The sequence below is a fragment of the Geospiza fortis genome, unplaced genomic scaffold, assembly GCF_000277835.1.
Source record: "Geospiza fortis unplaced genomic scaffold, GeoFor_1.0 scaffold361, whole genome shotgun sequence".
Classification (NCBI taxonomy): Eukaryota; Metazoa; Chordata; class Aves; order Passeriformes; family Thraupidae; genus Geospiza; species Geospiza fortis.
The window spans coordinates 3374548-3392626 of record NW_005054356.1 but is presented as its reverse complement, the minus strand read 5'-3'; the positions used below and the strand labels follow the sequence as shown (position 1 = coordinate 3392626).

At 45.9% G+C, this 18079-nt stretch overlaps 1 protein-coding gene across 1 annotated transcript in view; it reads right to left on the bottom strand.

Moving 5' to 3' along the window:
- Positions 1–17043: 17043 nt before the first annotated feature.
- Positions 17044–18079, bottom strand: part of ZFP64 (ZFP64 zinc finger protein) — a gene marked incomplete at its 5' end in the record, with an annotated part of 7207 nt that continues 6171 nt past the window's right edge. Inside the window, one exon of the mRNA XM_014308069.2 lies at positions 17044–18077. Within this exon, the coding sequence (XP_014163544.1) occupies positions 17814–18077 (264 nt within the window). The remainder of the gene's footprint in view (positions 18078–18079) is intronic.

Here is an 18079-nt window from a genome sequence, read left to right as displayed (position 1 = left end):
ATGGCAGGACAAGGGCACGGAGCTGCCGCGGTGCCCGTCCCGCTGCGGGGCACAAAGCGCGGCACAGGCACGGCCGGGGCCACGCTGCGCCGCTAATTAAAACAATTACAGAGACAAAGCGGCTATCAATGGCATTCCGAGCAGCAAACAAAGAGATAAACTAGTGAAGATTTAAATCGTCAATGGTTGATCTCTCCAGGATGGTTTTGATGTGGGGACCACGTCTCTCCCCCAGTCTCTCTGTCCCCTCTCAAATCGGGGAGCTGCTTCATTTTAGGGAATATTTCATCACAAAAGGTGTGGGAATGAGGCTTCCTTTTTGGGTATTTCAGCACAAAATGGGCCTCTAAAATAGTTTCCAAAAACTGCAGTGAAGTAAGGGTTTGCTGTTTGGAAGTTTCTGTCTTGTAAACTTGGCGTGGTTTTGTGTTGGGATTTACAGGATGATTTGTTTAAAGCTCACTAAAGAGATTACAGCTTTTATGCATAACCCCCATCTCCTCTCTACCAGCAATTACAGGCATAAAACAGAAATGCTTCGGTTTTAATTCCAGGTTTTCACAGGCAGGGAGGATAAACATACATCACGGAGGGAATCAATAGGAGGAGAATAGATGGCTGCATAAATTAGGCAAGTCTCTCAGATCCTGTTAAAGATTTCCCCCAAAGTTTTGATAAAGACAGTTCCACAGAGCAGTCTATATATAGAAAAATGGTAAGCAAGCTTCGAGTGTTTGCAAGGCAGGCTGGGGTAATACTTTAGACAAACACGCTTACCTTGAGCGAGGAGTGTAAACAGTGACAGTTGTTTTTCTCATACACCGAATTAAAGGCAGCTTCCCCAAAAGGGCTGTTCCATTTCATACCATCTATGTGCCCCAGCACAAAATGTTACTTTACAGAACCCCACTTTTCAACACAAAGCTTTTTGGAAGCCTTTGTTGTACTGATTTTGTTATCTCCAGGCCAGTTTACCCAAGGCTTACTGGGAACTATAGAGCAACTATGGGCAAAAATATGTGAGTTTACAGGGGTTTTTCATTTGCTAAATTAATCAGAGTAAAGCAAAGAGCAGGGCTGGGTGTGGCAGCTCTGTAAATGCATTGCATTCTGACTTCACTCAGCTGTTCTTTTAATCAACACGATAAAGAGCCAAAAACTCCAATTGGCCAAGGAGAAACCTGGAGGGGCAATGGCAGTTTTTTCTGATTGTTTCCTCTGATGGCAGAGAAGTGATTGGGGATGCAATAGTTAGGGAGAGATCAGCAGCTGAAATAAATAAGTAAATAAATTGTTAATGTGAAAAATTGCAAGCATGGATTCTTTTTTCAGAATTGTCCCTTCAAAAATGTCTTGAATAAACTTGGAATTAAAAGCTGCATTAAAGTGTCTGCATAAATGTGCATTTTCCCACCAAACCACCCCTGCAACTGTTATTAGGAAGACACAAACACTCTACCCACGTCTGAGAAATGAAGGACTAAGGATGGTAAAAGAGGAGCTCTGTTTTTAATGGGTTCTGAAACCTCTGCAAACAGCCTGAGAAAAACATGATTCTTTGTGAAAGAAGATGGTAAATCTGATTTTCCCTGCAGGTTCCATTTGAGTACATGTTTATATGTGCAGTTCTCTACTGATGCTGATGGATCCCCATAACAGGGAAGAGAGGACAGAATGCAGTTTTATAGCTTATTAAACATATTTTTGCATGGGGAAGATTATTGGGTTCATAGCCTCAGAATGCCAAAAGGCAATGGAAGCAAAACCACTCTGAATTAGACTCTCACAATTTATTTGGAAAGAACTGAATGACAGGAAAGATCTATTTGATGTTTTAAACACGTCCTAAATGTAGTATGACATTGTGAAGAGGTTTCAAGAAATGATTGTTGTTATTGTTCTTTCATTGCAAAAGCTCCATGAAACCTCTGATTTCTGCTGGGAGATTTCATGCTAATTTTGTAGTCACTTCTACATGAGCAGGATGTGAATAACCTGAGGATTTCATAAATGAAAGCCTCCCAAACATCAGAAGGATTAGGCTGACACTGAACATTTAACTCCTAGCACAGAAACATCAGCAAACCATGAATTCATTTGAACCCTCAAAAGTCTCCTGACTGAGCTGAGCCTAATTTGTGATCTGAATCCAGCCCCCAGCAAAACTGGCCCAGGATGGGTTTTACAGCAGCCCCCTTGCAGTTTGGGTTTGGTTGGTGGCACCAGGGTGGTGGCACCAGGCTGGGCCCTGGGCAGGGGCAGGGGCAGCAGCAGACACTGACCCCCAAGAGAACACTGCATGTGACCTGAGGCCGTAAGGAAAAATTCCAAAATTAAATAATAAAACTGACATTATGAGTGTGTAGTTTGAATAGAATCACATAGTAAAAAACAGAGTTTAAAGGTTTAGAATATAGCAATATGTATAAAACAAGATGGAAGTTTTAATATGGAAGCTAGTCTTTCTTCTTCACCTTCTTCTTCATGAGTTCAGGTAGTACTGTGTAATTAGATTAAAAAGTGCACATTGCTAAACACAAGTAGTTAGTTATTGAATTTAAGTAAAAATAATTTAAGTACCATTTCTTAATTAGACAGTTTATCCTTAAACAGCCTTGCAGAAAGGGAAATACAGCTCCATTTTTAGGTTTAAGATTCCCTTGGGAGTTCTGAGCCCCTCTCAGCAGTGTCCCCACCATGCTGATCCTGACTGGATCTGCCCATTCCACAGCTGATACCAGGAACAGGAGGCAGATCAGGTTCAGGAGGAAGCACCAGGGCACTGAATCAAAGTAAAGAGGGACAAAAAGGAAGATTTGCTGGCCAGTGTTGAAATATTCCTTTATACAGCCCCCTGTTTCCTCTCTCTCTGCAGGTTTTACAAAGGCCATTTCAGTTCTAATGAGTGAACTCTTTTCTCAGCTATAGGTTGCAGTTATTAACAGAATTACATCCCACAGCTTCTGAAGAGGCCCCAGCCACTCCATTTTCTGACAAAACCCAAAACTTGTCCCTGGTTTTTATTAACCAGTGCAACTGCTTTGAACACATCAGGGAGAAAGACAAGGACTTTGAGCCCTGTTTGTATAATAATGGCAGCATGGTGCATACTGTTGGGCCTAACTCTGAAAGCATCCCATCTTTTGTCTCTGCCACCAGCAGCAGCTTTAGAATCCTGCCCCACCACAAGACTCCCATGGGCACTGCCCAAATCCTTGCCAAGCTTTCCATCACACCCGCAGAGCAGAGATGGAATTCACACAGCTGCTCCTGGCACCTCTTGCTGGGAGCCCCCCTTGGTGGGGCAGGGAGGTTCCTTTTGAACAAAGCTCTGGATCAGGGAGGGCTGGAAAATGAGAGTGTGAGTGTGAGCTGGCACAGGAGGGCACAGCCACAGCTTTGGGCACAGTGGGAATCCTCTTTCCACACCAGGACCTCCTTTACCATCCTTAGTCCTTCATTTCTCAGACGTGGGTAGAGTGTTTGTGTCTTCCTAATAACAGTTGCAGGGGTGGTTTGGTGAGAAACTGCACATTTATGTAGACACTTTTATGAAGCTTTTAATTCCAAGTTTATTAAAGACATTTTTGAAGGGACAGTTCTGAAAAAAGAATCCATGCTTGCAATTTTTCACGTTAACAGTTTATTTACTGATTTATTTCAGCTGCTGATCTCTCCCTAACTATTGCATGCCAATCCTCTTTCCCAGACCAGGACGTTTGGGATGCTGCTGGGATTTCCAGCACAGGTGAGCACAGGTGGGTGCTGCTGCCTCCCTGAGGCACTCAGGGTGTCCCAGAGCTGCCTTCAGTGCTCCCTCCTGGATGGATTTGGTGTTCTGAACCCAGCACAGCCTTTTTCACCCAGCCTCTGTGGGCTGCTGAGTTGGCTCCTTGTGAACACCAAGTTTTGCATGTCCCAGAGCTTCAAACCTCAGAGCATCACAGGAGCAGCCTTAGGGAGGAGGACTGGATCTGTCTGAACACCCAAAATTCCTCTTTCCAACAGTTCCAGAGCTCTGTGTGCAGTGCTGGTACAGTGACACATTTTCTCACCATGTAACTACTGTTCCTCAGAGCAAGAAGAATTGAGCAGGGTCTGCCTTGGATCATTTCAAAACTCAGAGCATCCCCCAGCAGAATTTCTGGCAGAAACAAAATCAAAGTTGCCAAATAACAGAGGAACTAAAGCTGCTGTATTTTGACAATTGTAATACATGTAAGATTAAAAATTCCCTAAGAAATAATTCCTTCTGCTTTTAATAATAGCTTCAGTTAGAGACCTTTTCTACTTAATCAACCTGCTTAAAATTCTTGCCTCCAGCAGGAAAGAATCTCAATCACAGGGAGACAAACATTCATTAAGCCTTGTACAATAAACCTGCTCTGCAGCTGAAGTGCTATTAATATCATTTTACAGAAAGAGGAAATGGAAGAATGGTGAGATGGGAGTAACTTGCTCAGGGTCACAAAAAGGTTCACGAAGCCATGGTCGAGTAGTAAACCTTGAATCAAGAGCTCTACCCCAGAGCCAGCACACCCTCCCTCGCTGTGCTTTTCCACACTCTGCTGTTTACCATCCATTACTTGTTTTATTTTAAAGCCATAAATTTTATAAGATGTGAATACATTGTTTTCTTGGAGATCTAAACGTTTAACACCAACGCTGCACCGTTCCACTCCTCAACACCAAGGCAATCCTTTTCATCCTCACTGATATTCCTAATTAATGAGCGCTGGGAAAGGGGTGCAGCTCCCCTCTCTGCCCAGAATCTCTCTCAGTACAGAGAACTCGGAGGAACCTGGCAGACAGCAGCTTTCCCAGCAAATAAATAAATAAATAAATAAATAAATATTTTTAAAATTTAAAAAAATTAAAAATTAAATAAAATAATAAAAATAAAAATTAAAAAAATTATAAAAATTAAAATAAATAAAATAAAAATAATGAGAAATAAAATAAATTTTAAAATTTAAAAAATTTAAAAAATGTTGAAAAAAAAATCCCAGACCAACAGGTATGATGGGTTTTGTCACACATTTGTACTTCAGAGAAGTATGCTTTAATGAGAATTTATACATTGATTTTATTCCTATGAATTAGATATAGATATGGAGCTGTTCCTACTGTATTATACTGGCTAGGCAGGAAACAGGGCAAGGAGAGCTCAAACTGCAACATCTGACAAAATATTTTAAAAATCATAATTTTGTTTCTAGAAGTATTTTCTGTTTTTATAGTTTTTAAATATTCAAACATAGATTTGTATTTCTATATCTACCAATTGTATATATGGGCAAAGGGGATGAAAAATAGAACCTCTTTCCCAGTTTAACCTTGATTCAGTGCCAGATGCTCAGGGGACTTGCAGCATCTCTGAATGCACCGGAGTAGAAATTCCATGGAGCAGGAGCAGCAGAGCCCAGCTCCACCCCAGGATGAGCTCTCCTTCCCTCTCTTTTTGCTGTTGTTCATTGCTGCCCCGAGATGTGCAGGGTGTCTCTGCTTCGGCCCGGGCAACTGAAGAACGAGTCTGGACTCTTCACTTTTCAGTCTTGAGGTTGTTTATTAATTCTTATCTATAAAATTTTCTTTCTGCCCAGCTGAGATCTGCTCAGCAGGGCAGCCACAGGCACTCTGACCGCCCCCGAGGTGGTGTTGTCTTTTATACTGCAAACTACATACAACATATTTACCCTCAATTCCCAATCCCTATCACCTGTGTTAGACAGTGCACTTCTACTCTAAACCAATCCCAAAGTGCCAACATCACTGCAGAACATGGAGACCAAGAAGAAGAAGAAGAAAGGCTGGACACACTCAAGCTCTTCCATCTTGTCCCCATAACCCCCACACCAAAAATCCCAAAATCTACATTTTCACCCTGTGATCATTTCATTATTATACCATTCAAACCTCTGGGACTCTCAGGTCCTCATACAAAGCTGGCAACTTGCTCCAGGGGTCAAAATCAAATCCCCAGGTGTTCTGGGCTGTGTGCCAGGGTCTCCGAGCCCCCTGGAGGGGTTCTGGGCAACTCTGGACATGTGGAGGGATGTGCTGAGTTCTGACACTTCCCAGCTCCCCAGGAGCAGGAGCAGGCAGAGCCCAGCTCCATCCCAGGTCCATCCCAGGCTGAGCTCTCCATCCCAGGCTGAGCTCTCCTTCCCGGCTCTCCGGGCACTCCAGCGCCGGGCTCAGCAGAAGGCAATGGAAACGAACGGGCTTTTAGGGGAGTTAATGAACGCCTGTACGAGCAGGAGCTGCCATCAGCACCTTGTGTGTCGCTGCCGGAGGAGGAGATGTGTTAAAAATACCAGCGCGTTTCCTGCCGCACACGGCGGCCGCAGCCCGGCCAAGGCGGGCAGTGACATCTTAAGGCTGCTCACAGAACTGAGGGGATGGATCCGTGTTACACAGCCCCAGAGCTCAGCCACAAACACCTGGGCGCTGCTGGGCATCGGGCTGGGTACCCAGAGACTGCGGCAAAATACGCAGCTTACAAAGAAAGTTCAACTTGTTTGAAAGTAACAATAATAAAAATATTATTGTCAGTTTTTCCACATGTAAACTGACCAGCAGGGTCTCTGAACCGAGCAGTGAGTGAGAGAAGGGCATGGCTGAGACATCTCTTGTCCTTCCAGCGAGTGTTTGCAAAGCCCAGCTCAGGCTGCTGAGTTTAATTCGCTGTGGATCAATGCAGAGGAGAAACTTCCCAAGGGAGACTCAGCCCTGGAGAAAGCTGCTTCCCTGAGCTCACAGAGAGCAGGCAGGATGTGAGCAGCCCCACTGGGGGTGCCCAGCCTTTGTGACTGTCCCCCATCACTCTGGGCTGCCAGGTTATAAAAGGAGCTTTAAAACAAAAATGTTTTCAAAAGGTGATTTCATTTACCTTCTATTTGCACGCCACTGGAAGAGCAGAAGGTGCTTTATAAGTAGAACAAGGCCACTTTTATCACCCTGCAGAGATAATCCTGGAGTTTCCCATCCGCAGGAGGACTCGGTGCTGTCAGCCAGGGCTGATACTGGGCAGGAGGCTCTGTCCCAGAGCCGGGAGGTTCCCCCAGGTGCTTCCAAGCATTGCTGCTCCTGCTCTCTCCTGGAGCCTCTGCGAGCTTGGCCCCAGCAGCCTGGCTTGCAGCGGAGCTGTGAGCAGCCACAATAACACCGTTTTCTTCAGGAGGGGGGCCAGAGCAGCAGCAGGGCAGAGAATGCTGCAGACACCACACGGTGCCCCTGCCCAGGAGGGCAGCAAAGCAGGGAGCAGCTCTCTCACACAGGCACGGCTCAGGCCTGGAGGATGCACCTGAGGTGGTTTTGGGGGTGGTGGAGCTGGAATACCCAGAGAAAAGGACGAAGGGAATGTTCTCCACCTCTGGCCTGTTGGCCAAAGCAGCTCAGCCAGGACAAGGAGGAGCTGGGTGATCCTCTGGGCTTGGCCTTCAGCTGAGGATGGTCTGAAAAGAAACCAAAGTACTCAGCAATTATCAACAAAACCTCCCTGATCTCGCCCCTGTGGGAGACTGTGAGGATGAGGGGGGGGTCTCCAAAAGTCCCTGTTTGTCTGTAATGCACAACACAGCTACACCTCAGCACAAGCAGCAGCCAGAGCCTTTGCAGAGCTCCAGCATTAAATTACTTCCTCCAGTCTCAGCACAGCGTAATTTATGTAGGATACAGCTGAGAGGATTCAAAGGGGGAGCTGTCCTGGGGGATGTTTCATTTCCCAGCCTGTGAGCTCACACGCAGGCTGAACAAGCTGCTGAAAAGCAGAGGTTGCCCTCCCTGCACAGAACAGGCTCCACACCTGCTGCCTGAGGACAGCTTTGCTCGTGTCCAGTGCAGGGAGGCTTTATTCCCTGTTTTATATCCACTCCTGGCTTGAAAGCAGGCTTTGAAAAGCCTGACTGCTCTGTGGAAGCTATTTGGATGCAGCTTGCTTTCAGTGCTGCTTATTCAGGGAGTCTAGGAGAGATGAGATGTCTGAGTGGCTCCATCCTGGCTGTACTTTCACAGAAAAAATGTCTGCTACTTTTGAGTCAGTGGAAAACACAAGGTGTAACACAAATCCACCTTAATAAATAAATAAACAAATAAAGGCTCCCTCTGCGGAGGTGCTTTGGGAGCAGCAGTTCACAGCTCTACCTATGAGGGCACGCATTGCACGTCCTGTGTAAATAGGAATTCACTTGCCCCTACTCTCTACTCGAGGTTTAATTCATCACCTGATTGACAAACTCCTGCAAGGAGCTCCTGCCCTGTGGCAGCCTCAGCTCCTCTGCTGGCATCAGGACAGGGCTGTGAGAGGTGGGCAAGTGCAGCCTGCACTGGCATTTCCATGAAGTTTCCTATTTAAATCACTGAGATAGCTCCCCTTTTATCAATTTACCAGCCACCCACATCCCCCCTGTGTGATCCCTCTGAGCCATGGCCAGATTTGTCAGTGGAGCCTGTTGGGACCTCTGGCACACAAATGACAAATCACAGTGCTACCACAGCTATTGACACACATTTTTAATACATAACCAGTGTTGTTATATATAATCAGAGCTGACAGAGTCCAGCAGAAAGGCTATTTTAAAGTGCCAATAAAACCACTTAGCTTTTACAACACACTGCGTTTACTCCGGTCCCCCCTTCCTCCAAAAAAGCTTTTCTTTTGAACTGAGCAATTTATACATTGGGTCAGTGTTATAAAGTCGGTATTTATAGCAGATTTCAATGGAGTGGGAGCTGGAATAAAGGCAGCTTGCTTTTAAATGCAGCACGGAGGCATCTGTGCATTGATAAGATTAGCAGCTGTTTGTACACGGGAGATGCTGTGCTCACCCCGGGCCTCACGTCCTCCTCCTGCAACTGTACCCACAGCTATTTGCTTTTCTAACAAATCACTCCTGCTTCCATTTTTCTTCGATTCATTCGGTGTAAACCGAGTAACTGCTTTAACGACCAGGAGCTGAGCTGAAGAATTTGGCTGATAACACCACGATGCCTTTTTAATTGAATCCTTTTCTCTGCAAAGGCCACAATAAATGCATCACCAGGCCGGTGATAAAAGCAGCTCTGAGCTGTGTAACCACTGTAAGATGATCACATAAGCACAGTTGGCCATCACTCGGGCTTTGTTATGCCTCAGTCGGGTTTATCTTGGAAATCAGTTTGGTATTGATGGCATAACTCATCAGCAGGATGCTAAACAGCCCCATGCCCCAAACTGCTTTGATTGCCTCAGTGATACCGTGCTCCTTCAGAAAAAACAGCTCACACCAAAGTAATCAACACCCAGATTTTTACCCAGCATGAATACAGGAAACTATACTCAATATTTAAATTATGTACGGCTCCTAAATGTTTACAAATTTAAAAGTTTTTGGGAAGTCCCCTTCAAGGAAATTCTGCTTTGTAAATTTTTTCCCTCTAATAACAATGCAGAAGGAAAGGGAGGAATGTTCTTAATTTTATGGTACAGTCTCTGTGTCTAAATATGAGCTAAAACAATGATAGTCCTTGGGATTTAAAGAAATTAACATCTTTATAACATGGAGAGGCACAAAAGGGAAAACCTTTGATGAAGTGGATTTTCTGTGTGAATGAATACTGATTTAATGGGGAACATATTTGTTTATTTTTTTTTACTACTTGCTGTTACTTGTAGTAAACAGAAGATTTGTGTGTGTGGCCCAGTTTTTTCTCCAAATAAAAAATATTTCTATTTACCAAATGCAAAAACTGAACTCACACAATGGAACAGAGACAGGGCGAAGAATAGAAATTTGCACATGCAAATTGACCAGTTCTGACCAATGGGCCAAAGGCCTCTGGAATAAATCGGTGAAAGCTGAACCCAGAGCAGGAAACTGCCAAAAGGTGAAAGAACAAGTCAAGTTTTTTCTTCTGCTCCTTTCTGGTTTCTGTACCAGTCATCTCACAAAGCAGATTTTAAGGAGGATCTGACCTGAAGTCAGTGGAAAGATCACTGCAAAGTTCAGTGGCCACAAGGAAAATTTATTCAGGGCTTAATACACCCAGAAACTTGTATTTCTGCCCATGGCTTTTATGGATCCTCCCTTTTCACAGCCTTTGGATTGATAGCTGGGTTTGTTATTTCAGACTTACCTACCTGGGGATTCATTCCCACTGGGACACTCTGCTGCCACTGCTCTGCAGCAGCTGCAAGGGGCCAGCTGGGCTTTCCTCCCTGTGCCCACCTTCCTTTGGAGGCCTTCCCTCAAAACCTGCCCATCCCATCCCATCCTATCCCATCCCCTGAGCTCTGCCTGGCACAAACCTTCTCCATGTGGCTGGTGGGGTCTCTGCTCTGCTGATTCTTGCCTTGTGCATCCTGAATAAATAAAAAAATGGGGCAGTGAATTTAGCAGGGGAAGGAGGAACAAGCGTCAGTTTTTGTTAAACATGTTCTATGCATTTTTATGAATTTGGTGTTGGAAGGAGGAGATGATTTCACTGGGGGGCATCATTGTTAATTTATGGTGCTGCCCTGAAGGACAAATAAAAGGCAGGTGGGTTTTGCCTGGGTTTGATCCCATTTTGCCATGATCAATGTGCTGGACAGCACTCCTGAGGGAGTTTGGGATTTGGTGCAGAGGATTTATGGAGTTGTCGAAGTTGAAAACAACAAAAACCAAAAAAAAACCCCAAACCAAGTCAAATAACAACAACAAAGAAAGACAAACAAAACTCCCAAAACAACAACAACAAAAACAAAAACCCAACAAAAAACCATCCAGAGGGGAAAAAAAAAGAAAAAGATGAAGAAGAAAAGCCAAAAATGTTTAGATGCCCTTCACTCCACTGCACAGAAATATTGTGCCACTGGAGTGGAATTTAAACTTCATTTAAACAAAAGCATTCTCTTCTTCTCTTGCTTTATGCAGAAGACTCCAGAAATCCATAGGAAAATGGCAGCAGGGGACAAGGGGTGTTTTCCCAGGGTGCCAGTCCCCCAGGACAAACAGCTCCCCACTCCCAGGCATCCCTGAACCACTTTTTTCCTTAGACAGACATTCCCTCCTTGACCTCCAGTTTCTCAATGGGTTCTACACTGAATATTCTCCCTTCCTCTCCCTCATTTTCCCTTCCTTTGGGAGCCCAGAAAATTCTGGACTTGTTTGGCCCTGAGGAGGAGGCAGTGGGAAGGAGCAGTGAGTGTCTGTGCTCTGTTTCCATGGCAACAAAGATTAAAAAAATGAGGAAAAAGGCACCTCCTCGGAGCTGCTCAGGTGTTTGGGGGCTCAGGAGCTCCCTGTCCTTTCCTCCCAGGGAGGATGAATGACAATGAGAGCAGTCACTCTGGTGAGTCTGAAGCTGTGCCAAGGGAAATTTAGGTTGGATATCAGGAAATTTTGGATATTAGGAAAAGGTTTTTCCCAGAAAGGTGATAAAGTTCTGGAATGTCCTTCCCAGGGAGGTGGTGGGGTCACCATCCCTGATGTGTTTGAACAGCCTGGATGTGGCACTGGGTGCCAGGGGCTGCCTGAGGTGCTGGGCGGGGCTGGATGGTCCTGGAGGTCTCTTCCAACCCAGTGATTCTGGGATTTAAGGGCTGTCGGGATTCAGGTTGCACTCAGGCAGCCCCCCTGGTCCCAGGGGCTGTGGCACCTCTGCCATGCCCAGGCCAGCAGGGCTGAGCCCCCCTGGTGTGTCCCCTGCCCTGGCCAGGACCGTCCCTGCTGTGGCTCCATCCAAGGTCTGCCTTTGCCCAGGTGGCCCCAGAGCTCTGGACGCCCCTCCTGACCCCAAAGGCAGCACAAATGGGAGCCACTGACACCACACTGAACTTTTAGGGCTGCCAGGCCACTCGGCACCTTATGAATGCTGCATCCCAGGGAATTCCCACCCTCCATCCCCTCCCAAGAGCTTTGTCAGACTGCAACCATTTAAATTTCACTCCAGTTGCCCCTGGAGGAGCTGGTGAAAGTTATAGCAGCTGTACATCCATTTTACTGGTTTTACCTTTCTTTTTTCTGACCATCAGTCTGTCAAGGCTATCGAGATTTACATTTAAATGTAAAACTGGACTGTCCACCAAATAGCCTTTGAAGCTATTAGCTGTGAAAGATAATCAATTGGGAATGGGCCCCTGCAGAGCACTTTTCAAGCAGAGTCATCACCAAAAAGCAATTTTGCTGGCAGGCTTTTTTTTTTTAAAGGAAAAAAATCATGAGCATCCCCAGCCAATTAAAGTTCTATCAATGGCTGATCTGCATGATTTTACAACAAAAGCAAAATTTAACATTGTTAAGGCAAAGTGATTCAAAGGATGAATCCTGAACTTTGTAGGCAGAACTGAGCAGCAAGGATTGTTAAGTTTTTAATAATGCCCCAGCAATTTAATGTACTTTGAGAACCAGAAGGATCCAACATGCCCAGAGACAAGGAAAAGTGCTGCTATTTAAGGTAATAAGTCTTACATCAGCCTTGTAAAAATTTAAACCCGAGGTACATTTTTATCACCTCTTTAGCTTTACAACTCTAACATGGCATCTCACATTGCTGCTCTGCTAAAACTGTGTCACCATTTGTAGTCCCTTCCCTTTATTAGAATAAAAAAGCATGTTTCACAAAGAACTTCAATCTATTAATTATGACTGCCATGCATTATGCAGCTGAGCTTTATGCATTCCTGTTCTTTCAGATTTTCCTCTGGGCCATCAGGAGATGTGACTATCTCCAGGATCTATCTGGGAATTTGCATGGGGCTCATCACTGAGGTATCCAAGTTATTCCCATCCTCACCATATCCTTCTGAGGCACCTCCTGCAGCTGGGGAGTCCAGCAGCACAGCTCCAGTGCAGGAATGATAGCTGATGTACTGATCTTGCTGATGGAATCATGAATTCTGGCCAATTATTAATTATGGCAGGAAGTGCAGCCACACTTTGGGAGGAGGAAGCTGAGAGCTGTGCTAGGAAAAGGTGTGGGGAGGATTTTTTCCTTCAGTCTGACATCTGGAAAGTGCAAATACAACCACGAGGCAGAGCAGCTGAGGGCTCAGGGCTGGCCTTGCTCTGCCTCTGCTGGCCCAGGGCTTGGGGAGCAAAATGATGGGAAATTGTCTGACAGCTCAGAGCACCAGGAACCAGGGCCTGCCTTGATTTCAAACCCTGCCAGTACAGACAGCAAAGGATTTATCAGCTTTCCTTCACTTTGGAGGACATCAATGGGAAACTCAAGCTGAAAACGCTGGAGGTTTCTCCAAGGCTTTTTTAGGTGTCTCCCATCAGGTTGGATAAACTGGAAGACATTGATTACAGGTTATTTCACCCAGCAGCACAAGAAGGCAGAAATGCATCCTTGTGTCTTTAAAATAAAACCAAACCAAAAGACAACAACCAAATAAAAATACCTCAAGGCACTCTGCAGGCCCCCAGTTAATTATTTCCCAGGCCATGTTCAACTTTTACCTACAAAATGCAGCCACTCTCACTAACCAGGAGCTTTCACTTTCAGAATTAAAGGTAAGTTTACACAAGGTCTGAATCGAGGAACTTAAACACCTCTGTCAAAGCTGAATCTGCAGTCAGTGACAGTTCCTGGTTTTAGAGAGGCAAACACAGCTCCTGAGGCCTGTGGAATGAACTGGCTGATCCCACAGGTACAGAATTCAGTGGTCCCATGGACACAGCTTGTAAAAAACCCACCTCTGCTTCGCCATGGCCGTTTTTCCTTCCCTACAACATTGTGAAGCCTCTAAAGACAGCCCTGTAACCAAATACTGGATGTTTTATGAGTCCTTCTCCATGTCCAGCCCCTGGAATAAAGACAAAGCAGAACTGGATACCTGAGAGACAGAGAAAAGAAAGCTTTTCCTGCCACAGACTTTTAATTCACACTGATACCTGAGACATCATTTCCTCGGGTCACTATAGAAACCTTTATCACCTCATGAAAGGTCACTGGGGAAGTGACAGGAGACATCAGCTTCTTGTAACAATATTGGTTTCTCTTCTTAAAATTTAAATAACAAGGCTAAAGATTTTCCAACTGGAGATGTAAAAAGCCATTAGAGTAGCCAGTCAATACTCCTGAAATTATAGGATAGAGGTCTTGCCATTGAGGACACAGAAAATATTTTTGCAGTCACCAGAATAGCACAGAGCAAAAAGGATGACTGACTATGCTTTGACTTCAAATGCAAATAAATAAAGAATCAGAAATACAGAATAAAATAAAGGTATCTAAATTTAAAAAAACCCAAGCCTTTCCCCTGTTCTTTGTATTGTAGAGAAAATATCTTGGCATGTCTCTGACACTTCAAACCCCACAACAGAAGGTACTTTCCAGTGCAGTCAGATGGCAGCAGTAACAGAGAGCTCATTCCCAAAATGATTGGGAAATATTTTGATTACAATTTTTCAATTGCAAGCCCCACGTGTATTCAATACAAGTTTGGTTTTCCCCCAGCTCCCAACACAGCCAGCTTTGGGCAGGTTCTGCTGCTTTTAGGCCTCATCTGAGGTGAGGGATTGGTGCCATCCCCTCACCCAGGAGAGCTTCCTGGGCATGTCCAGGAATCCCCCCTGCATGGGACACCTCAGGCTGGTATGGAGCAGGAGTCTCCCATTTTGATGCAAATAACAGTTAAAGTTTTTATCAAAACCACCTAGAAGATACAGCTCCACTGATAAGGTTTAATCCAGTGCTGTTCAAACCCCACTGGGAACACTGGGCTGGGGCTCAGTCAGAACCAGCCCCCACAAAACACAGTTAAAGGGGTCCAAACACATTTTTCTTCAGCTTTTTTTCCTGTTGTGTTCCTGCCTCACAAAAGCACAGCAGAAAAGCACATTTCAGCAGGTCTGCTGAAGGATCAGCTCATGTGGAACCGGGCCTGGCTTTACAAAGCAGTGCCAGGAACAGCAACGAGCCCCAAAGGGCTGGGAAGACCCAAGGGCTGGGGTTGGTTTATTGGAAATGCACGCAGGTTTTGCACCTCTGCCTGCCCAGTTTAACCTCAGATCGCTGGGCAGGCAGAAGTTCATCCCCAGAGAGGAGGGGGGCTGTGACACACCATAAACTCACACCTGGGAGCCCACGGGCAGCCTGGGAAAAACCTGGGCAGAGAGCAGAGCCTGCCAGGGCTGTGCTGGGTGGGATGTCCACACTTACACTGCCCTCTAGGAATCAGGGCTGTGCTGGGTGGGATATCCACACTTACACTGCCCTCTAGGAATCAGGGCTGTGCTGGGTGGGATGTCCACACTTACACTGCCCTCTAGGAATCAGGGCTGTGCTGGGTGGGATATCCAGATTTTCCCTTCTCTCTAGGAGCCAGGGCTGTGCTGGTTCCTAGGGTGGGTGGGATATCCAGATTCTCCCTTTCCTTGGGGGCCAGGGCTGTGCTGGGTGGGATAGCCAGATTGTCCCTTTCCTCTAGGAACCAGGGCTGTTCTGGGTGAGCAGCACTGGAACACTGAGCCCTGCTCCTGGGCCCAGCACTTACCAGGGGAGCTTGGGGATCTCCAGGCAGCAGGAACAAAATCTATCCCAATATTTGGTCCTGGAAAGAGCCAGCCTGCTCCAGAGCTCTGAGGCCATGGCAGAACTCAGGGGAGGGAGGGATAGGATTTATTTACCATGTGCTCAGAAGCAGGAGAGCTCTACAGGAGACACTTGTTCTGAATTACCAGGCTCCCTCCTGGGATGGTTCTGCTGATAACATGAAGAATGTATTAAGTGAACAACAGAGATTAAAACAATCTGCTCCTGCCAGCTCCAAACCACACGGACCATTGCTGTCACACACAGAAATCAAGCCAGAATATTGGAAGAGAAAATTGAAAAGAAATTGCCCCCGTGTCAGCCTCGGTTCTCAGCTGGTTTTTCTCAGGGTGGAGGAAGAAGTCTCTAGATTGTTCCCATGATGCAATCAGCCACACCAGGCTGGAGCAGCAGCACTAGCTCTGCCTATTCACTCACACCATTTCCTTATCTTTCCTGTTTATCTCTGAGGCCCAGTACCAAGGTGAGTCTCTACAATATGACAGATCTACTGGTTTCCTACTCGAGAAGGTTCTCGAGGCTTCCTGAGCAGCGGCAGTGCAGATAACAGAGCTGTGGCATCTTCAGGGTGGCCCTGGACTGGAGGGGACACTCCTGGCCAAGGGAAGCAGCTAAACTGCACTGCAAACCAGCAGCTGTGCCAAAATCCCTCGGGTGTTATCATTCCTGTAGTGCCCGACACCTGTACAGATGGGAACTATGAACAGGGTGAAATTCATTACCAGGGAGCAAAATATTATCAATTTGACATGAATTGTGAGGTTAAGTTTGGCCACAGATCTGCTTCTTGCAGAAAACTTTGGGCATTTCTTTTTATCTGCAGCTTTTTCTCTTCAGTGAGATTTTCACAGCTGAGCTTTTGGTAACGTCTTAAAAAGCTGAATTTTGCAATGTTTTTACAGGGAAGTGTTAAAGAGGAAATATCACCCAGGAGCCAGAGCACACTCCAGAGCTTCCCTGGGCCTCTGGCACCACCTATGGATGACAGGGAGCACTGGGAGCTGAGGAAAGCCTGCCTGCATTCACCTCCACCACCCAGGATGGGCAAAGTCACTGCTTTCAGCCTGTGCCACCTTTGCGCGGGCAATTGCATAGTCCAAAATAAACCCTGGGATTCTTTCATCAGAGAAATGTCCATAATAAATTATATAAATATAATTAATAAATGAGATCATAATTAATTATTCATTAATAATATTTACTCCACAAACTGATTAATTTGCTTGAACTACAAACGGATTAATTTATTTAATTATATCAAGAAGTTAATTAATAGATTATAGTCAATCAATTAATAGATATTATATATATTATTTAAATATAATAATAAATTTCCATTTCCTTGTGATCCAACCTGAAATTTCTGCTGGAGTGAAAAACCTTGGATTAGAAGATTTTTAAAAAAATTTAAATTAAATTCAGTATTTTTCTTTAACGTGAAAAGAAGACCCAAACTGTAATACACCTTTACCACCCATGCAACTCCCAAGAGGCAACATCAAAATAAAAACAAAGGGGAAGTAGTGTTTGTAAAAAATATATTTCCAGTTGTTTTGCTCTTTAACTCACAGGCACTCTGACAGCCATCACCACGCCAGAGAGGATTTCTGTTGCTACTAACAGAGTTAGTTACTACCGAGAGAGGAACAAATTCTTTTAGTTTCTGAAAACAATCACCTGCTCTCTGCACCAGCATCTCAAGTGCCGGGGGCTACTGATTTCTACAGATGCTGAGGAGCGGCCTCTCAGACTTCACCTGGGCTGAGCAGAGCCAGCAGTGGGGCTCCTCAGAGCCCAGCCAGGAGCACTGAATGCACACAGAGCACAGAACTGAGACCTCAGTCCAGCAGACTGCACAAGGGCTCAGGTTATTGTCTTTTCATCTGTGCATCAAACAACAAGGCTGCTCTGGAGGTAATTCAGCACAAGGGGAGGATTTCTTCTTCCTGTAGCACAGTACAGGAGCCATACTCGGGGGTGTCACTGCTGGGGACACTGGCAACAGCTGCTTCCCAAGGAGCAGGGCCTCTGACTACAGCAGAAATACAAACACACATCCTCCTGCTCCTCACACATGAGATGCTTCAGTGTACAGACAAACACAGCATGGAAGTGGAAGGTATTTGGCTCTGGAGAACGAATCCTGCATTCAGTCGTGTGCTGTGCATTCTTGGCAGGCTCAGCAGTGCCCCAGGAGAGAGCAGTGCCCAGAGCAGCTCCCATGCCCAGAGCAGCCCCCATGTCCGGAGCAGCCCCTGAGTCCAGAGCAGCCCCCGTGTCCAGAGCAGCCCCTAGTCAGGGATGGAGTCTGCAGGACACAGCAGGGCCGTGTGAGCCCCACTCTGGATGATGGAGTAGCTCTGCTTGGGGCCCTCAGAGTGGGATGAGGACGAGAAGATGGGGGGAGGAGGAGCAGCTGTGGACACGGTGATGCTCTGCCCGCCATCGCTGACCACGGTCACCTCCGTGGCCCCGTCCTGGAGGAGGGCATTGAGCCCCTCCAGGTCGGAGCAGCTGATGCCGGAGCCGGCGATGAAGGCCTGGCCGGCGGGGGGCT